The sequence below is a fragment of the Oncorhynchus mykiss genome, chromosome 20, assembly GCF_057628025.1.
Source record: "Oncorhynchus mykiss isolate SJ-2025 chromosome 20, ASM5762802v1, whole genome shotgun sequence".
Taxonomy (NCBI): Eukaryota; Metazoa; Chordata; class Actinopteri; order Salmoniformes; family Salmonidae; genus Oncorhynchus; species Oncorhynchus mykiss.
Genome location: NC_143041.1, coordinates 20956483 through 20979259, shown reverse-complemented (window position 1 = coordinate 20979259; position 22777 = coordinate 20956483). Strand labels below are relative to the sequence as shown.

Sequence of the window (22777 nt, the reverse complement as noted above, 5' to 3'; positions counted from 1 at the left end):
AGCCTCATTAAAGTGGAAATCAAACACATTTACTCTCCTAATGTATTTGGTTATGGAACATAAGAAAGATACTGCTTTCTCGAAATTTCTACTGGTGTGGCAAATGGATGATGACAGACCAAGTAGACCACTTCAGGAGGAGGACCATATCATGCCAATCAATTTGGAAGTGTGTTACGTAAAAGAGTGAGTACTGAAATGCAACATTAGCCTAACATAATTACCGAAGGCTGAATAAACAGAAAGCACCAAAACAAATAGCAAAATACACAACACACACATCAGCGACATGTACCATGCAATCATATAAACAAGGACCAGTGACAGTTACATCCTAAACAAATGGACACCGAGATATAATGACAATAATGGATTATAGGTACTCATAAACGGCATGTGCAAACATGACATGTTTAGCAGACCTATACCGGTGCTGACCAGTTAGTATTAGCCACTTACTATACTAGATTATCCTTGTATAGACTAAGAGCAATCCTTACAACCACGAGTTCCAGTTCCAGAATACATCTTCACAACAGCATATCAAGCCTTGTACACAGAGTGCACTGTATGTTGACCTACTCAGAGGTATCAACAACTGACAAGGCTGCCCATTGAAACGATGTACAGCTGTTCTAAAAGGGGTATTCAAGGTACTTTGTGTTTCTTAAATAAGCAAGTGATTGATTGGATCATTTTTCAAAGACAGAGGTGTTTTCTTTATCTAGACACTGGTAGGAGTTGTAATAGAATATTACATTTGGCATCAACAACGTCAGTGAATGACATGGCCAACATCCACCCCGTTCTCTTCTGAAAGACAGGTCGTTCCGTTTGATTTCAATCCCTGTTTTGACCGCACCCTTTTCCATTTGAACAAAACGTTCCATACATATTGGCCCCTGTTAGAAGTGGTTGAGTAGTGAGTCATAAACAACAACAAAATAATTGATTTGCAAATACAGAATGCAACATTTAAATAAAAATCCCAGTCTGTAAATATGCCCGTGTAGTTTCACAAACATATTGGATTTTAGAAATTTGTGACGCCACGGATTACATTTATGACCTGCATTTTATGTACAGTGAACAAAAATATAAACGCAACATGTAAAGGGTTGGTCCAATGTTCCATGATTTGAAATAAAAGATCCCAGACATTTTCCATACGCACAAAAAGCTGTCTCTCGAATTGTGTGCACAAATGTGTTTCTGTCCATGTTAGTGAGCCTTTCTCATTTGCCAAGATAATCCATCTACTTGACAGGTGTGACATATCAAGAAGCTGATTAAACAGCATGATCATTACACAGGTGCACCTCGTGTTGGGGACAATAAAATGCGCAGTTTTGTTGCATAACACAATGCCACAGATGTCTCACGTTTTGAGGGAGTGCAATTGGCATGCTGACTGCAGGAATGTCCACCAGAGATGTTGTCAGATAATTGAATGCTCATTTCTCTACCATAAGCCGCCTCCAACGTTGTTTTAGAGAATTTGGCGTCCAACCGGCCTTACAACACCACGTGTATGACGTCGTGGTTTGCGGATGTCAACGTTGTGAACACATTGCGCCATGGTGGCGATGGGGTTATGGTATGGGCAGGCAGGCAGGCTACAGACAATGAGGACAATTGCATTTTATCAATGGAAATTTGAATGCAGAGAGATACCGTGATGAGATCCTGAGGCCCATTGTTGTGCCATTCATCCGTCTCCATCACCTCATGCTTCAGCATGATAATGCATGGACCCATGTTGCAAGGATCTGTACACAATTTCTGTTAGCTGAAAATGTCCCAGTTCTTCCATGGCCTGCATGGCAGACATGTCACCCATTGAGCACGTTTGGAATGCTGTGGATCGACGTGTACGGACAGCTTGTTCCAGTTCCCAACAATATCCAGCAACTTCACACAGCCATTGAAGATAAGTGGGACAACATTCCATAGGCAACAAATCAACAGCCTAATCAACTCTCTGCGAAGGAGACGTGTCACGCTGCATGAGGCAAATGGTGGTCACACCAGACACAGACTGGTTTTCTGATCCACGCCCTTACATTTTCTTTCTGACCAACAGATGCATATTTGCATTCCCAGTCATGTGAAATCCATAGATTAGGACTTTATTTATTTCAATTGACAGATTTCCTTAAATGAACTGTAACGCATTTATATTTTTTGTTCAGTATATTTACATTTGTGAGTTGCATTTTATGGATCAGTTTGTGCATATTAATGAAACAGCATCAAGATTAGGAGATCTTCAGTTCTCTTAAAAATATCATAAAAACAAATATATCACATACTTACTTTTAGAAATGCATCCATTTGGTATCCTAGCTTCCTTTCCTTCTTTTCTTTCCTACTTTCCTTTACTTGATACATTTCCTTCCTTTCCTCTCCTTTGTTTCCTAACTCTCTTTCCTCCCATCTTAGCTTCCTTTCCTCATTTCCTGGCTCACTTTCCTTCTCTAGCCTTTTACCATTCTCTCTTTCCCTCGTATTCTATAATTTCCTAGCTTCCCCCCATTTCCTTTCCTTGTTTCCTTTCCTAGCCCCATTTATTTTCCGCCTTTCATAGATTCCTTTCCTCATTTGAAAGGGAGTTAGGAAAAGAGGAAAGGAAATGGTGCTAGAAAAGCTAAGGAGAGGAGGAAAGGAAGGAAAGGGAGAAAGGAAATAGGCTAAGAAAGGAGAAAAGGGAAAAAGGAGGTGAGGAAAGGGTGCTAAGGAAGGAAAGGGAGCAAGGAAAGGAGGAAAGAAAGCTAGGATTTAAACAAAAACATTTTTAAGATAATTGAAGATCTCCAAATCTGGTTGCCAGATCATTAACCTGCACAAATTGACCATAAAACACAACTCACAAATGTAAAGAAAGACATAAATGCGTAAAATGCTGGTCACAAATATAATCAATCCGTGGAGTCAAATGTTTTCACATTCACAAAAACATATTTAACCACTGTCGTGTTCGCAAAGCTAGAAATATGTTTTGTAAAATGAGCCGCGTTAATATACATGTAATTGTCTTGCATTTATTTGCTAATCACCACATTCAATGTCATTGTATTATTACATTATAAATGGCCCTAACAAGCCATTCAGATAGATATGCGGAAAAGTCACAGTCAAGGGTTGTGCCATCTTTTATAATAACCTGAACTCAATTATACATCTAGGCCTACATATAGGTAATTTGCCTTGGGATTCTCCAGTCTTTCAGTAGTCATGTCTTTACTGAACCTACATGTGTGACGTTTTAAACCCTTTTAACACGAGTTATGTTATGCAAGCCCAACAAGGCTACCATAGACGCACCATAGATCCACCACTCAGATGAATGGTAACTCTCTCTGTAAGGGGTTTCCACCCATTTTGAAAGAGGGAGAGGAGCGCTGGAATCTCTAGTTCTAGTTAACCTGTCAAAAATGTGTACCAGCTAATCACTCCAAGGAAATAAAATAGATAAAATAAGACGACATCCCACTTCTCAAACTTTGACAATCAGAGGGATGGGAACAGAGAAGAGAAAAAATGCCTCCATTTTTGATTTACCCGTCTTCTCCTTGCTGGTTGACAGATGTCATTTAAAACTGCAGAAATACTTTTAATAGTTAAAGGGAGGGAGGGGCGAGATGTTGGTGGGAGAGAGTGAGGTGGAGAGGAGGTAGAGAGAAAGGGGGCTGGCGGGTGGTGGGTGGCTGGGTGTGCAGAGTGACGGTGGTGTGCCGATGCGCACCGTGCGGGGAGAGAGAAGGGAGTCAGCTCGGCTTAATGAGCCCCTATGGATCAGCGGAGATGGAGGGGACGTATTGACATGCAACGCTTAAGCTAATACACCTAGACCATGGCTGTGCCTGTGTGCCTCGGAGCACAAGGAAGCCGGGGATACTGACAGAGGAGCTCACTCCCCCGTTCTTCAAAGAGCTCAAGTGATTAGTATGTTATCATTACCATTCGAAACGTGATTTTCCTATTCCCTCTCGGCAAAGGTGACACGTCTCGGGGAGACGGCCAGCAGACTTGCTGCGGTGAAAAGCCACTTCAAAGCATTTCCCTCAATTTCTTTCTCCCGCTATCTCTCTCTCCCTCGTTCTGTCTACTTTTCGGTGGGGGGTTATTCGGGGATGTGCTGGTGGTAGCGGTTGTGGGGTGGGGTGGGGGTCATTAGAATAATGCGCCCAGCCAGGTTTGACGCTGACGTAACCTGAAGGAAGGGTTGAGAGTGCAGCCCAGCCGGCACAGATCCAGTAACGACACCGCATCACCGGTCATATAACGACTTCATCCAGAGAAATAAACCAACCAACAGGGAAGTAACCAAAAGTATGTGGACACCTGCTAGTCGAACACCTCAATCCAAAATCACAGGCATTAATATGGCGTGGGTCCCACCTTCGCTGCTATAAGGGAAGGCTTTCCACTAGATGTTGGAACACTGCTGCAGGGACTTGCTTCCATTCAGCCACAAGAGCATTTATGAGGTCTGGCACTGATGTTATGCCCGGCTTGGTGTTCCAATGTGATGCGGTTGAGGTCAGGGCTCCGTGCAGGCCAGTCAAGTTCTTCCACACCGATCTCAACAAACGATTTCTGTATGGACTTCGCTTTGTGCACGGGGGCATTGTCATACTGACACAGGAAAGGGTCTTTCCCCACAAAGTTGGAAGGACAGAATCGTCTAGAATGTCATTGAATGCTGTAGCATTAAGACTTTGCTTCACTGAGCCTCCCGAGTGGAGCACTGCATCCCAGTGCTAGAGGCGTTACTACAGACCAGGGTTCATTCCCGGGCTGTGCCACAACTGGCCGTGGCCGGGAGTCCCATAGGAGGGCGCACAATTGGCCCAGCATCGTCCAGGTTAGGGGAGGGTTTAGCCGGTGGGGCTTTACTTGGCTCATCGCGCCCTAGTGTCTCCTTGTGGCAGGCTGGGGGTCTGCAGGCTGACTCCGGTCACCAGTTGAGCAGTGTTCACTCCAACACATTGGTGCGGCTGGCTTCCGGGTTAGGCTGACAGGTGTTAAGGAGCGTAGTTAGGCGGGTCATGTTTCGGAGGAAGAATGACTCCACCTTTGCCTCTCCTGAGCCTGTTGGGGAGTTGGGGAGAAAAGGGGGGGTAAAATACCAAAAAAATATCCTTTACTGGAACGAAGAGGCCTAACACATGAAAATCAGCCCCAGACCATTATTCCACCACCAGACTTTACAGTTGACACTACGCATTTGGCAGGTACTGTAGCGTTCTCATTGCATCCACCAAACCCAGAATTGTCCGTCGGACTGCCAGAGAAGCATCTCTCCAGAGAACGCGTTTCCACTGCTCCAGAGTCCAATGGCAGCGAGATTTACACCACTCCAGCCGACACTTGGCATTGCGCATGGTGATCTTAAGCTCCTGACGAACAGTTCTTGTGCTGAAGTTGCTTCCAGAAGCAGTTTGGAACTCGGGAGTGAGTGTTGCAACAGAGGACAGACGATTGTTACATGCTACGCACATCAGCACTGGCGGTCCCGTTCTGTGAGCTTGTGTGGCCTACCACTTTGCAGTTGAGCCGTTGTTGCACCAAGACATTTCCACTTCACAGTAACAGCACTGACAGTTGACCCGGGGCAGCTCTAGCCGGTCAGAAATTTGACGAACTGACTTGTTGAAAAGGTGGCATCCTATGACGGTGCTACGTTGAAAGCCACTGAGCTTTTCAGTAAGGCCATTCTATTGCCAATGTTTGTCATGGGAGATTGCATGGTTCTGTGCTCGATGTTATACACCTGTCAGCAACGGGTGTGGCTGAAATAGCCAAATCTACTAATTTGAAGGGATGTCCACATACTTTTGTATATATAGCAAACTAGGCGGCAAACTAGGGTGGTCCTTGTACACGAAACAGGTATCAAATGCATTTGTAGGTATGAGTACTAAACAGGTCCCAAATCCATAACCTAATACCTACATTAGAAAACAACATAAACAACAACAAAACATATATATTTTTTTACCTGTACAACAATCTCTCTACTTATGCAATGGGACAAGAGGACGGACTAAGGGCAGAATTTCTCCCTTCAGAAATGTGATTGTGCATTTCCCTAAGCCACCCAGTCAGTGTCAGAATCTTCCCTGCTACTCATTTAAATAAAGTGCCAAGTTGCTGGCCACTCCTGGTGAGCTACAACAGACAATATCAAGCCTTTACCCATGTGGCTTTGACAGAGGAGCCGAGTCACCAAAACATCACAAGAATAAACACACAAACACGTGCACTCATACACGCAGACACACATAGGGATGCATATACACAGGCGCATACACATTGACCTATAAATAAATACCTTCCATATACCGTACCTCCTAAAGAAATAATGGCCTGTTATCGAAATAATTGTTCTTCTCATGCAGCTAAACATCAAATGATTTAAAAACAGTCCATGATAAATATTGTGCGTCTGCGAGTGCATTGGTGCGCGCCCCTTCCCCATTTCCGCATATGCCTTTTTATCTGACACCTACATTTGAAACAAAGACCTTCTTAGGAACTATAAAAATTGGATTTGTTTTTGTTGTCCCCCCCGTTGGAGAACTGCACTTCAGTTGTACGTTAATAACAGACAGCCCCAGAACAATGCAGCTGCAGCTCAAAAGAATGTCTTCCTTCCATTTTCTGCTGCCTTTTATTAAATATCAAACACCAGCAGTTACTATCACCATTTTCCAAAGTTCAGATGATTCCTTATTATTTCAATAAGGGGGGGAGAGTCGAAGTGAATACTGATGACAGCTGTGATTCAGACTGACTGTGTGATCTTCTCTGCGGTTTGTTTGGGACTTGTAAGACGAGGAATTACAAGTGTCAAACAGCTGTGAATATAGGTGCTAAATATTTAAACATGTTTTCCAGCTGGGGAAAAAGTATAGTTTTTAAAAGGGGGCTTAAGTGTGTATAAGCTGCGCCAGCCTTTGATTCAAAAGCAGGAAGAACAGGAGGGAAAAGGAGTAGACAGAAGGGTTGTGATGGTGAAGAGGGCGCGAATCAAACCAAATGAAATAGCAGTGCGTTCCAAAGGGGAAGAACAGGTGAGGTAACGAAAGGTGTCTCCTGACCGGGGGCAACTGGGAAAAGCACTGTGTGGAAAAGCACTGTGTCAAGGTGGAGGGAAGGGGAAACAAAAGCAAATGAAAAGAAGTCTGGAGAGAACAGTAGTGAGGGTTCTAAATTATGAATGGACGTGAATGGATGCTTTGATAGAAATTGTATGAAATACAACAAAAACATTCACAAATGCTAAGAATCCTGCATATGCACATTCACAGACGCCCTTAAAACACAAGCACACACAAGCTCAGACAACATCCTCTCCCTCAATGATAGCAAGACAAAGGAGCTGTTAGTGGACTACAGGAAACGGAGTTCCCATTCACATTGATGGGACTGTAGTGGAGTGGGTTGAGAGCTTCAAGTTCTTCGGTGTCCACATCACTAAGGATCTATTGTGGTCCACACACACCAACACAGTCGTGAAGAGGGCATGACAACACCTCTTCCCCCTCAGGAGGCTGAAAAGATTTGGCATGGGTCCTCAGATCCTCAAAAAGTTCTACAGCTGCACCATTGAGAGCATCGTGACTTGCTGCATCACCGCATGGTATGGCATCTGCTTGGCATCCGACCGCAAGGCACTACAGAGGGTAGCGCATATGGCCCAGTAATTCACTGGGGGCGAGCTCCCTGCCATCCAGGACATCTATACCAGGCGGTGTCAGAGGAAGGCCCCTAAAGATAATCAAAGACTCCAAGTTATAGACTGTTCCCTGCTACCGCATGGAAAGCAGTACCGATGCACCAAGTCTGGAACCAACAGGGCCCTGAAGAGCTTTTACCCCCCAAGCCATAAGACTAAATAGTTAGTTCAATAGTTAACTAAATAGCTACCCGGACAACCAGCATAGACCCTTTGTGCACCCTTTTAAAAAAAGTTTGTGTGCTTTCACATAAGCTGCTTCTACTGTTTATCATCTATCCTGTTGCCTAGTCACTTTGTTCCTAGTTATTTGTACATATCTGTATCTACCTCAATTACCTCGTACCCCTGCACTTCGACTCAGTACTAGTAACCTGTGTATATAGCCCAGATTTTGTTACTCATTGTGTATTTATTAATACTTTTCCTAAAATGTTCTCTCTCTCTCTGCATTGTTGGGAAGGACCAGTAAGTAAGCATTTCACTGTTAGTCTACCCCAGTTGTTTACCAAGCATGTGACGAATACATTTGATTTGACAGATGAAATGCAAAATATCATGTTGCCTAAAGCGATGCTCCAAAAGATTTGCTTAAGCATGGCCAATTCATTTTCATAAGTATATATATTTTTTTATCACAACAAAGCAACAATGGATAGCAATAGATATTTCTGTGGACAATTAGGAATGTGTCTTGTTCTTGTTTCTGAATGACAATTGAAAAGGGGAATCTGGGCGGCGATGAGCGAAGATAATTTTACTCTAGCAAGTTCACACAGACCTACACTGAGTGTACAAAACATTAAAAACACCTGCTCTTTTAAGGAATGATTTGTTAGCCTTGAGACAATTGAGACATGGATTGTGCATTTGTTCTATTCAGAGGGTGAATGGGCAAGACAAAAGATTTGTCTTTGAGCGGGGTATGGTAGTGGGTGCCAGGCACACAGGTTTGAGTGTGTCAAGAACTGCAACGCTGCTGGGTTTTTTCACGCTCAACAGTTTCCTGTGTGTATCAAGAATGGTCCACCCCCCAAAAGGACATCCAGACAACTTGACACAACCGTGGGGAAGCATTGGGGTCAACATGGGCCAGCATCCCTGTGGAAGCATTGGGGTCAACATGGGCCAGCATCCCTGTGGAAGCATTGGGGTCAACATGGGCCAGCATCCCTGTGGAAGCATTGGGCTCAACATGGGCCAGCATCCCTGTGAAACACATGACACATTGTAGAGTCCATGCCCCGACGAATTGAGGCTGTTCTGAGGGCAAAAGGGAGGCCAACTCAATATTAGGAAGGCGTTTCTAATGTTTTGTACACACAGTGTATATCGCTAATAAACCTACATCAGAAGAAACAACCGCCGTTTGCGGTCTGTTTGACTATAAATGGTGAATGCAACATTTGAGTGTACCAAACTGAACTCCAATCAGGTTATATATTACATCTCATGTCAGCCCATGTGGTCTTTCACCAGCTATCAAGCAGCCCATGGCCACCAACCATTCTCACACCCAGCCAGTGTTCATTTGGGTTCAAACCAGAAGGGACAAATCAATCCCATCTACTGTCAGTCTCATCATATAAAACCAAGCACTGCCTATTCAACGGGATCCTATAAGAAACATATTGAACGGCGAAGTAGCAATGGTGGGGGGCGGCATCAAGGGGTCAAGAGGATTGCAGATAGGAGATCCTCTCTATGATCACATTACAGTGAGAAAGCTTCCACAGGCCACATGCTTACACAAAACCACAATACAAAGTCAAAGATATGTACTGTGCAGGCCAACATAAACGCAAAAGCTGGTGGATTGAAAACTCTTGAGGCAAGATCATTTTGAGCCTTCAAAGACATTTCAACAAATCAAAATCAAACCAAATTGTATCCGTCACATGCTCAGTCAACAACAGGTGAGGACTAACAGTGAAATGCTTACTTACCCATATAATGCTTACCCATATAATGCTTACCTCCCACCAAAAACAGAGAGAAAAATAGAAAAATAATAACAGTAGGAATACATACTCAATGAGTAACGATAACCTTGGCTATATGCACGGGGCACCAGTACCGAGTCGATGTGCAGGGGTACGAGGTAGACATGTACATATAGGTAGGGATAAAGTGACTAGGCAACAGGATAGATAATAAACAGTAACAGCAGCGTATGTGATGAGTCAAAGGGGAGTGCAAAAAGGGTCAATGCAGATAGTTAAATAGTTAACCTGGACTATTTAGCAGTTTTATGGATTGAGGGTAGAAGCTGTTTAGGGTTCTGTTGGTTCCAGACTTGGTGCATCAGTACCGCTTGCCGTGCGGTAGAAGAGAGAAAAGTCTATGACTTGGGTGGCTGGAGTCTTAGAAAATGTTTGACACCACCAGGTAAAGAGGTCCTGGATGGCAAGGGAGCTCGGCCCCAGTTATGTACTGTGCTGTACGCACTACACTCCGTAGCGCCTTGCGGGCAGATGCCAAGCAGTTGCCGTACCAAGCGGTGATGCAGCCAGTCAAGATGATCTCATTGGTGCAGCTGGAGAACTTTTGAAAGATCTAAGGGCCCCTGCTGAATATTTTCAGCCTCCTGAAGGGGAAGCGGCATTGTCGTGCCCTCTTTAGGACTGTATTCGTCTTGTGTGGACCATGATAATTCCCTTAGTGAGGTGGACACCGAGGAACTTCAAGCTCCCGGCCTGCTCCACTACAGTCCCGTCGATGTGGATGGGGGCGTGCTTGGCCCTGCATTTCGTGTCGTCCACAATCTTTGACCTCCTCCCTGTAGGCCGTTTCATCCTCGTCAAGTCTCATTAGATGCAGTATTGTTATATGAACGTCTCTTTCCTTTAACGAAGTGATCAAAGAAGCCAGAAAAAAGCCCCCATCCAGAATGTATTCATTGATTGCATTGAAATATCGTAAAGAAGGTATCTAACTAATATCTTAATTATACTGATAACCGGGGGTGAAAGTAGATTTAAAAGACAGTGAATATGTACACTCATCGGGGACATGGCCGACGCTGTCCACTGGTACCAGTAAGATAACTTAATTGAGCGAACAGTAGCAGAAGAATTTTGATAACTAAAAGACATATCTTTTCCTTTGTAATCGCAATACAGCAATAGCCATTTGCATTCCAAACAGTTTTCCCACAATTGTATTTTTAAATATTGCAATATGCCTGGCTGGGTTTCTGCTTTTCACTGACAGTCGCAATTTAACAATCTATTTGGTATTTGCGGTGCGTGCTGCCCAAAATAGGTTACACCATTTAAAACAATCCACAGCTTTTGCTTTTTAAGAAGCTAATGATCCTCTTTGGCAAAATCATGCTTTCTGGTGTAGTAGCCTATTTTTAATGTTTTGTATTTATTTCTGTATAGACAGGATTAAGCTAATTAGGCTATATCATTTTGGCCCCTAGCCTATGCCTTTTAATGTGGCATAAACACAACCAGTTATGTTTTCATCCGATTGTCAAACAATCACTTAACAAAGGCGCTCCTGTAGGCTACCCGCGCACATTTGTTCACTCACAAAATAATTTCAGCACCCGAACACCAACAGTGCACTGTGCACCCGCAATTTGATGAATGAAAGATACATCAGTTACAAAACACCTACAATACCAGTCAAAAGTTTGGACACCTACTCATTCAAGGGTTTTTCTTTATTTGTACTATTTTCAACATTGTAGAATAATAGTGAAGATATCAAAACTATGAAATAACACATACATCATGTAGAAACCAAAACAATGACTTAAAGAAATCAAAATATAATTTAAATTCTTCAAAGTAGCCACCCTTTGCCTTGACAGCTTTGCACACTATTGGCATTCTCTCAACCAGCTTCTCCTGGAATGCTTTTCCAAAAGTTTTTAAGAAGTTCCCACATATGCTGAGCACTTGTTGGCTGCTTTTCCTTCACTCTGCAGTCCAACTCATCCCAAACCTTCTCAATTGGGTTGAGGTCGGGTGATTGTGGAGGCCAAGTCATCCGATGCAGCACTCCATCCCTCTACTTCTTGGACAAATAGCCCTTACACAGCCTGAAGGTGTGTTGGGTTATTGTCCTGTTGAAAAACAAATGATAGTCCCACTAAGCGCAAACCAGATGGGATGGCATGTCGCTGCAGAATGCTGTGATAACCATTATGGCTAAGTATGCCTTGAAATCTAAATAAATCACCAACAGTGTCACTAGCAATGCACCCCCACACCTCCTCCATGCTTCACGGTGGGAATCACAAATGTGGAGATCATCCATTCACCTACTCTGCATCTCACAAAGACACGGCGATTGGAACCAAAAATATATAAAAATTGGACTCATCAGACCAAAGGACAGATTTCCACTTGGCCAAAGCAAGTCTCTTCTTCTTATTGGTGTATTTCAGTAGTGGTTTCTTTACAGCAATTCGACCATGAAGGTCTGATTCACACAGTCTCCTCTGAACAGTTGATGTTGAGATTTGTCTGTTACCTGAACTCTGTGCAGCATTTATTTGGTCTGCAATTTCTGAGGCTGGTAACTCTAATGAACATATCCTCTGCAGCAGAGTCAACTCTGGGCCTTCCTTTCCTGTGGCGCTCCTCATGAGAGTCTGTTTCATAGCGCTTGATGGTTTTGCGACAGCGCTTGATGGTTTTGCGACAGCACTTGAAGAAACTTTCAAAGTTCTTGAAATATTCTGTAATGACTGACCTTCATGTCTAAGTAATGATTGACTGTTGTTTCTCTTTGCTTATTTGAGCTGTTCTTGCCATAATATGGACTTCGTATTTTACCAAATAGGGCTATCTTCTGTATACCACCCATACCTTGTCACAACACAACTGATTGTCTCAAACGCATTAAGAAGGAAAGAAATTCCACAATTTAACTTTTGACAAGGCACACCTGTTAATTGAAATGCATTCCAGGGGACTACCTCATGAAGCTGGTTGAGAGAATGCCAAAAGTATGCAAAGCAGTCATCAAGGAAAGGTGTGGCTACTTTGAAGAATCTCAGAATATAAAATATAAACTCAGCAACAAAAAAAACGTCCCTTTTTCAGGACCCTGTCTTTCAAAGATAATTCGCAAAAATCCAAATAACTTCACAGATCTTCATTGTAAATGGTTTAAACACTGTTTACCATGCTTGTTTAATGACCCATAAACAATTAATGAACCTGTGGAACGGTCGTTAAGACACTAAAAGCTTACAGACGGTAGGCAATTAAGGTCACAGTTATGAAAACTTAGGACACTAAAGAGGCCTTGATACAGACTCTGAAAAACACCAAATGAAAGATGCCCAGGGTCCCTGCTCATCTGCATGAACGTGCCTTAGGCATGCTGCAAGGAGGCATGAGGATTGCAGATGTGGCCAGGGCAATAAATTGCAATGTCCATACTGTGAGACGCCTAAGACAGCACTACAGGGAGACATGACGGACAGCTGATCGTCCTCGCAGTGGCAGACCACGTGTAACAACACCTGCACAGGATTGGTACATCTGAACATCACACCTGCGGGGACAGGTACAGGATGGCAACAACTGCTCTAGTTACATCATGAATGCACAATCCCTCCATCAGTGCTCAGACTGTCGGCAATAGGCTGAGAGAGGCTGGATTGAGGGCTTGTAGGCCTATTGTAAGGCAGGTAGGTCCTCACCAGACAACGGCAACAACGTCGCCTATGGGCACAAACCCACCGTCGCTGTACCAGACAGGACTGGCAAAAAGTGCTCTTCACTGACGAGTCACGGTCTTGTCTCACCAGTGGTGATGGTCGGATTCGCGTTTATCATTGTGGGAATGAGCGTTACACCGAGGCCTGTACTCTGGAGCGGGATCAATTTGGAGATGGAGGGTCCGTCATGGTCTGGGGAGGTGTGTCACAGCATCATCGGAATGAGAATGTTGTCATTGCAGGAAATCTCAATGCTGTGAGTTACAGGGAAGACATCCTCCTCCCTCATGTGGTACCCTTCCTGCAGGCTCATCCTGACATGACCCTCCAGCATGACAATGCCACCAGCCATACTGCTCGTTTTGTGCGTAATTTCCTGCATGACAGAAATGTCTGTTCTGCCATGGCCAGCGAAGAGCCCGGATCTTAATCCCATTGAGCACGTCTGGGACCTGTTGGATCGGAGGGTGAGGGCTAGGGCCATTCCCCCCAGAAATGTCCGGGAAATTGCAGGTGCCTTGGTGGAAGAGTGGGGTAACATCTCACAGCAAGAATGGGCAAATCTGGTGCAGTCTATGAGGAGGAGATGCACTGCAGTACTAAATGCAGCAGGTGGCCACACCAGATACTGACTGTTACTTTTGATTTTAACCCTCCCTTTGTTCAGGGACACATTGTTCAATTTCTGTTAGTCACATGTCTGTGGAACTTGTTCAGTTTATGTCTCAGTTGTTGAATCTTGTTATGTTCATACAAATATTTACACATGTTAAGTTTGCTGAAAATAAACGCAGTTGACAGTGAGAGAACGTTTCATTTTTTTGCTGAGTTTATTTCAATTTTTTTAACACTTTTTTGGTTACTACATGATTCCATGTGTTATTTCATGGTTTTGATGTCTTCATTATTATTCTACAATGTAGAATATAGTGAAAATAAAGAAAACCCTTGAATGAGTAGCTGGATACCACCCGGTTTCCAGTCAATTCGCAAATTTTTCATTTGGCACGTTGTATAAATTGTGAAAGGCTCACATTTCACCGGTACAGCGTACCCCCACTCTTTGTTTTACAGGGACGCCGTAGCAGACCGTACTGCCTTACTTTCACCCCTGCTGATAACTGACCACACCACCTCCTTTATTGCTATAACAAATACAAAACCACAACAAATGGCATTACGACTACACCTGACTATACAAGACTTACAGTTAGTTCTAAATGAAAGTAACACGGGCAAAATACGGAATCCACTAATTAGGCATGATACTGAACAACCATGATTGCCGAGCATAATGATGTTGATGGTTTTCTGATAAAATAGTGGGTGGTTTTTCTCAGGGTTGCCCCCTGTAGCACTGTCTTGAAGTGTACTTTATGCCAGCCTTTTCCTCATGCTTGTTTTGAAAAGAGTGTGCTATCAGAAAAAACTATCTTCCTTTTCAGATTTTTACAGAAAATGAATTTCATTGAATTCATCCCCATAAAGGCTCATAAGAGCCTCACCAATAGCCTTGGCCTTATGGCTGCAGAGATGAGGGCACAGAAATTCAGAAGGAAAGGAATCTAAAAACAGGAAAGGCAGAGAGGCACTCACCTCTTCACTTAACTTCATCAACTGCCACGCGAAAGCAAAGAGAGAGAGAGAGAGAAAGAGGGAGTGAGAGAAAGATCAAAAAGAAAAGACATGGCAGGAAGCAGATCAGTCATGTGGCTGGGTTCCCGAATTAACCTTGACGATTTATACGTTTGCACGTTTAGCATTTAGAAATCACAGACAAACACATTAAACGAAGCTAAACACGAGACTCGTGCAGACCTTTTTTTGAACAAACAAAGATCAAGTTCCCGCGCTGTCACACGAGACAAAAGAGAGGGAATGGATTGCTCGACTCGCGGTGTCTAAACTAGCACCATCAAGGAAGTCACATCACAACACTTGATGTGTCAAAAAGGGAGAAGAAAATAGATCCCACTCTGTACAGTAGGAAAATACAGTTTGGATACAGTATGCATATAAGCTTAATAGAGGGAATATCTCTATTTTATATGTCCCGGTGCAAAACAGCAACAACAACAAAAAAGACATGCCTTTTAAAATGTGTATTCTAGATTGTGAAATGTAGAGCCAATCCATTGTTTCCAATGTGTCCATCATTGGTGACACATTGTCAATATTTCATGTTCCTTATGTATTGCAATACAGATGCCTGCTGTGTATACATAAAGGCAGAGCCTGTTATTAGGACAACTGGGAGTCGTGTTTGATGAAAAGAGAGTGTCAAATTCAAGCAGAGTAAAATAGAAAACATCCCCATATCCTACTGCTGTTACCTTATCTTTAGTAGAGACACAGACATTGGAGGAGAGCAACGGTTCAATTCGAGCTTAATCAAGCTTAAATCACTATTACAAAAGGACGCTTCTGCCACAACCTGTTCTTTTTGTAGGGGAAAGACATTGAGAACACAACATCATTTAGTACAGGAGGGGAAGGACAGGTTTCTTAATTTGTCATCCGTTGCAGGTGATTTTTTTTTTTGAAATGTCCATTTCTTGAACGAGATTAAAAGGTTAGCAGATCTGAAGGGAGGCTCAGGGCCACTATTACTCTCCTCTAATCTCACTTTGTATGTGGTGGTCATTTTGAATTTTGCTAGTTTGAAATCATTTGCTATCAGAAAAGAGGCAGGAGGACTTGGATCATAAATTATACAACGGGATTGTCGAGAAGAAAGAAGAGGCTCGGTGGTGGGATTGATGTTAAACTATTGGTTGTCGTGGCCACGGTCGTCAGGAACGACAGGCTAGGCTCCTCCACGCTTAAGCGTTTTCTGAAAGGTGCTCGCGCCGAAGAGTTAAAGACCCAGTCGGTAAAAATGTATGAGCAATTTAAAGCACAATTATGTCGGTGTAACTGTAATGTTACATTCTACTCTGATGGATGTCTAATAGGATTTGAGAGAGCGAGAGAAAATATACACAGCCATATCTGGAGTGGCTCCAGCAGTATTATTGTCTCTGTTCAATAATAATAATATATATATATATATATCATTTTTTTTAGCTAATATATGGCTATATACAATTGTAGAAAACCATTCTTAAAAAAACTACATTTATTTTAAATATACAGAATATCACAGTTCTTCCCACCTTAATTCAAAGTAAAAATGTCCAATTGTTGTTGAAATACTTGTGTGTACTTTATTCAGCTTTCCCCAATTAAATTAGGAAAGGATTTCCAATAACAAATATATCATAATTTATTATTGTAATTCTGTAAACGGAGTTTAAAAAAGGAAAACACGATGGAAGGGCAAGTCTGAAGAAAATGTCCAAAAAGTCAGAGAATAAATGCATTCCAGCCCGCTATCAAAGCCATTTTGTATCTCAGATGCGTGATAGAATGAAAGAAAAGGAGTTGAAGAAAATATGCAAAAGTAAAACAGCTTAATGTTTGTCTGCTGAGAGCTTCATTTTAGTGAGCCACTGGCCTTGAGGAACTTGGCAGCGACAGGGTAACAAAATGGAGGAGAAAAAAACATTGCAAAAAAAATACGATTTTCTTCACTCTTTCGTTCGGTGAGAAAAAAGGGCCACTTTGCAGACTGGAAACTGTCCTTTATTTCGAAGGTCACAGCCCCCTGCGTTGAACGCATTATTGAGGAGGCCGAAGTTTAAAACTACGCTACATATGTGGCTATTTTAGGGTTTGAACAGGCCAGCCAGAGCTGCCGATCACTCGCCGCAGCCCTTCCCTCCAATTCAATGAGAACCAAACAAAACTTGTTCCATCTTATTTGTGCTGCTTGGTCGATTGTAAGTCCTCGTGGAGGATTTGCTGAAACTATATATGAGGGGTTTTGTGCTTGGCATTCTCTTTCTTTCATCAATCTTTACCATTCTTTTCAAACGTAACCCACAACGCTAGCTTTGCTTGAGAGAAATAAAGTGTTAAACACAGAAAACTGTAAATGTTATAATTACGGCTCCATGAGCGCCTTTCCCTGTGTTTTTGTAATGCCAGCCAGTATTCAAAATTGCACTGCTGCAATTTTTCTGTTATGATAATCAGCAGATTTTTCAAACAAAGATTTTTTTATTCAATACGGAATTCGATACAAGTGGTAATCTGCTTCCTTTGTAGCCTGTAAAATCTGGTCCATGCCGGCTCAAACCAGCACAATCTCTTGTGGCCAAGCCTTCTGCTGTGACTGAAATCGAAACTATTCCGTAGAGTGTTCGTGTGTGGTAGGTTGTGTGTGTGTGTGTGTCTGAGTGTGTGAGTTGCATGCCGAGTGAGAAAGGGGAGGGGAAAAAAAGTGCAACGGTAGACTACCACGTTATTTAAAAAAAAAGAAGAGTGATAGCGCCATTTCAGTCTCTGTCCGCATACAGATAACGAATAAATGCCCAACTCTATTAAATCGTTCTTTAGCCATTATCGCAGGGCCAACACTCAATTTTCAGAACTCCCTATTTACTTAGCAATAAATCCTTGCCATGTAACGAATAGATTTGTGACTGGTAATGATCCGTTTAGCCAGAGCTATATGAAATGATCCTGAACTCTTTCAGATCGTCAGGAATTAAATTGACCGACTTGCCCAAGCTCCCCCATCCTCTCTATCGCTCCCGTCTTGTTCGATCAAAAAAAAAAAAAACTGAAGTTCCGAGCACTCCACTCACAGCAAGACCAAGTGTTATCTCCAAAAGTTTTTAAAATGGAAATGAGGTAAATATGGCACCATGGTAAATAGAAAAATGGTGTGTGTGTGAGACAACGTCTGTTTTTACAATGTACACACATTAGCATTCTGATATTGACTCAACTTATAGTACAAATGTTATGCTTTGAGCATTCAAGACTCTGAAGCAACTACTTAAGGAATAGGTATACACCAAACCACAGGTCGATGGTTACTGAGCAACACAAGGGTTTAATAAAGATGCCATACGTTTGTTCTAGATCTATAAATCCCCATTTATTTTTTTGAATAACTGTTGTATTGTGTATTTCATTTTTATTTGCTTATACATGTTTACTAAATTTGTCTTACTAAATGTGGACTTTCTTCTTTGGTTCAGGGACAATTTGGCTCCCCGTGCTTTCCATTCGTCGTTGAGGGTTATTAAATCACTTGAGAAAATACAAGGTTTTGTGCGAACCATGGAGGATATTGACTTTATGGCTGAATGACAAAACATAGACAAGTGTATTATAATTAAACAACAACAATATTCCTTGACATGTTAGCGCTCTACAAAAAAAAAAATGTACTTCAAGAAACATTCACTCAGATATTTAATAGTAGGGAGGTGATATCCTTCCAAATAATGATATCATTTTTCAACAAAGCAGCATAACAGACTAAAAACAACTTAAAATGCATACATCTTAATATTGTCCGTCTAGATGAGCTCATCAGGGTGGTTCCATTGTTTAAACAAATTATTATCCTATGAAAAATATTCTTAGGTCTATGAATAATTATTTCAATAATGGGGTTCATCATCAATTGTTTTTAATGAAAGGGAAATATATATATATTTGAAATGTGGGTCATAATTCTTTTTTTCTTTTCCCTTTGACAAGATGTTGATAGGAACCATCACCGTCTTGAATGTGACAGTTCTGGCAGCAAATCCACTTCCAACTTCTGTACAAAATGTCAGAGTCACTTCTGTGTCTCACTAATTTGCAGGGAATATGCATATCAATTACACATCTCGGCTAGCGATACATATGTTTGCAAGATGTGCAGTGCATGGGTCATCATTGAAATGGTAATAAGGGAGCTATCAAAAAAAAACACAAAAAAAAAAGACGAGACAACTTTATTTAGCTCCGCTCAACCGCCGACCATCTCACTGTACTTTTACAAAGTACTGAGGGACTAAATGTGCAGATTTCTCCCTCCGTCTTTGTCTGTGCTTGTTTGTGTGTGACTGAGACACACACAGCAACTATTGCAAAGTCGACAGGATAATTTAAGGCAATATATAAATTAGTCAAAGGACGCTGGTCAGAGTTGTGAGTGTCTGTTTGTGAGCGGCAGCTGTGCAGGTGAGATGTAGGCACCACGTCAAGTGTTAAAAAGATGGTGGGTTTTGTTTTGATGCAGCACTTCAGACATAATGCAAAACAATCACAGTTTAAAGAACATGTGCCATATTTTGGGCAATTAAGATCACTATTTAAGATGTTTGCTTTTGTTTTTCCTTTCTCATATTCAATATGACTGAATCAATAGTTTTTGAAGGCATTGTTCATTTCCCATGTCTTATAATTTTGTGACAATGGAAGAAATATGGCTAATTTGCTTTTTATCTGCTGTTTGTAATCCATTGTATTGAACTCCATCACAGTTGAAATAAAACGTTAAATTGCATTTTCATTGCAAAATTCACCATACATCTTTTCATGAGTTTGAATACATTTTCAACTGTAATTGCATAGAATTATAATATACAATTATGCGATATACAATATCACTTGCAACAAACTATAACGAGTAAAATATAAAAACTGTCGGTGACTTTTTGATACTAATGCTTATAAACATTGAACCTGAGAATCCTATTCATCCTGAGTGTCTGCATTGTGTGGTTTCGCCACCCCTGGTGTTTAAAGGAGTGTGAAAGACACCGTTTGTGGGGAGGAGGTTGGTTGTGGGTGGCTGATAGTGTGTTGGTGGAGGATAAGTACACCGACGGCTGGAGAACAGCTGTGGGGGGGTTGCCCCAATCTGGCGTTGCCCAGATGCTGGGCCCAGGCCTGGAGCCCATTCAGACCCTGGGCAGCTTTGCATTAAACAGTGTTCCTTCCGCATGACTTAGTGCCAATGCTGCGGTGGCCCTGGTGGCCCTAGGAGGTGCCCCGGGAGGCCCTGACCCTTTCACACCCAGGGCCAGCCACCCACACTGGGGACCAGAGGGGCTTGATTAGCACCTTACCTGACTCTCCGAGGAGCCAGCGTCTTCCCCCAGGAGCTCGTTCCGCACGTCATCACTGTAGGCGATTCGTGACCTTTTCTGCAGGGGGAGGAGGAAGAGGAAGGAGAAGAAGATGAAGACAGAAGAGGAGAGAACAGAAGAGGGGAGAAAGAGAAAACAGCGGGGGGGGGGGGGGGGGGGGGGGGATAAGCCTTAGTGGAGTTGTCTTGGAAAAACATAACAGGCATTTCTTAAGCACGAGAGCCCCCTAATGGACCCGACTGTCAAAAAAAGGCAATGCACCTGCGGTTGTGTGTGTGCACACTTGCGAAGTGATCTAGCACCACTGAAATTGTAAAGATGTCCCCCTTTCCCACTTAAATAAACACAATCTGAAGAATAAAACCAACTACGGAGGGCTCTGGCACAGGGGCAGGGGCGGGAGATGTACAAGGAAAGTATCACTCGTCAGCGCTAAATCTTTTCTGGGGGCTGTCACTGCTGTCAGCACAGTGCAGTGGCAGGCTCTGTGATAATGCCGATACTGGGACTTAGACAGGGAATAATTCATCACCCATTGGCGTTCCATCAGATTTGGGATCCCTCTCCCTCTCCTCTTCAGAAGGGGTGGGAGAGGGAATGCCATGCCCCCCCCCCCGAAAAAAAAAATGACAAACACTCTTCAGTGTGCCACCTCCGATGCTGAAGGAGCAGGCCCTGTGTAGAGCTTGTTTACAGACACCAACAGAAAAAGCGCCCGCTTCAAATGCCCTCCAAACTAAATACACAACAGCGGAGAAAGAGAAACTGTTTACTAAGCCTCCTCGCCTTTTCTTCTCTTTCTGCCTTGACAGGACTTCTGTGTGGGCAGTGTGGGGAGAGCAAAATCACTGGGAAATATGGGCCTAAAAATTGGTACATCTATCCTAAGATCTTTCGAGACTCCTGCTTTTGCCAAATATTTAGTCTATTTCCTGTTTTAGAATTTGTATTTAGAAGTTCAATTTAAAAATCATATTGTTTAACAAATATAGTAACAGTGCTACAGTATTTTTGAAGAAATAAGAATCAAATCTCTAATCATTCATTGAAATAAAGTAGAGAAAAATATATAAATATATGTGTCACCACGTTTTTTTTATTTTTTTATTTCCCCGTAAACTTGACCAGTGAGTGGAAAGCCATCAGGGAAGTGATTTGTGTTGTTATTGTGACAGTGAGGGACACAGCCACAAGAGTAATTACCGAGTTGTCTGGGAAGCTGATTGACCAGGCCGACAAGTGAAAAACCATTAGATAAAGAGAAGCCCCCAAACAACCCACTTTACAGGCATCGACTGAGCCACGGGGACCTGTTCTAACCACCGAAGAAGGAATGACTGCGGGGAACAGCGGAATTCACAATGACCCAAATCAAAAACACAGCACCGCCATAGAACACGCATAAATACAATCGAATGCCTTCACAATCCAAATGACAACATTTGCATCATTGTTGCAAATGAAGTGTTAATACATTTTTTTGCGAGCATCTACTGTACTCCCCCCCCCCCTCTTCTGTGATTTGAACAATCCATTTTTGCAAACAAAATTATTCAAATACATCATTAAGAAATTTTGGACAGAATTAATTCTACTCCTAACTGGAAGTACAATTAGCCTTTCTTCCAAATGTGCAGGTTATGACAAAGTTAAGGCATGCTGTTAGTGTGAGTACAAAGACAAACATCAATCTGGAACAGGCAGACAGCGTAGTCATGTTTTGCCGGGATAACACCCACATCTCATTTGAGTGGAGCGTCATCTTAAAGAGCCGCAGCGTAACTTAGGGGAAAGACGGGTTGCCAGTAATTGAGACTAGAAGCCAGGAAGAAGGCTTGATTTTGAGTATGCAGAGCCTGACGTCTTCTTCAAACCCCGCACTGTTTTTTGGTATTTCTAAATAGCTGTTTGTTACTGCCAAGAGTATCAACAGTTTCCACGATGAACGCAGCACAAATAAGAGAGAAAATAAAAAGAACTGCAAATGCGACTGAACCAAAGACTACTGCTCCCTACCCATTTACTTTTTTGGTTTGAATTTCCCCCCCTCCGGAAAACCCCCCCCCCATAACCCTTAGAGTGATTATTCCCTTTTCATTTGATGTAAAACAAGAGCAGCTGTGCAATATTGACTGCCTCACCCATTGATAGACTTTGATTACCGGTTGGGGTGTTATGCAAATAAGTGCACCTCAAACAGCTATCTTCATTTGATAATGTTTTGTCATGTGTGACTTTTGAGATCACACCAGTGAGCATCATTTATTGAGAAATATCTATATATTTGATCAGGGTATATCATGGGCTATAATTACTAAGGTTGTTCCAAAAATCGCATACAAAAAAGGTCTAAATAGTAGTTATTTC

General features: G+C 42.5%; 1 protein-coding gene across 3 annotated transcripts in view; it reads right to left on the bottom strand.

Moving 5' to 3' along the window:
• The window catches only part of LOC110499058 (vesicle transport through interaction with t-SNAREs homolog 1A), a 165194-nt gene that overhangs the window by 107663 nt on the left and 34754 nt on the right, over positions 1–22777 (bottom strand). For all 3 annotated transcript variants that reach the window (XM_036955890.2, XM_036955888.2, XM_090212525.1), the window contains exon 4: positions 20390–20467. In XM_036955890.2, coding sequence (XP_036811785.1) covers positions 20390–20467 — 78 coding nt within the window. The remainder of the gene's footprint in view (positions 1–20389; positions 20468–22777) is intronic.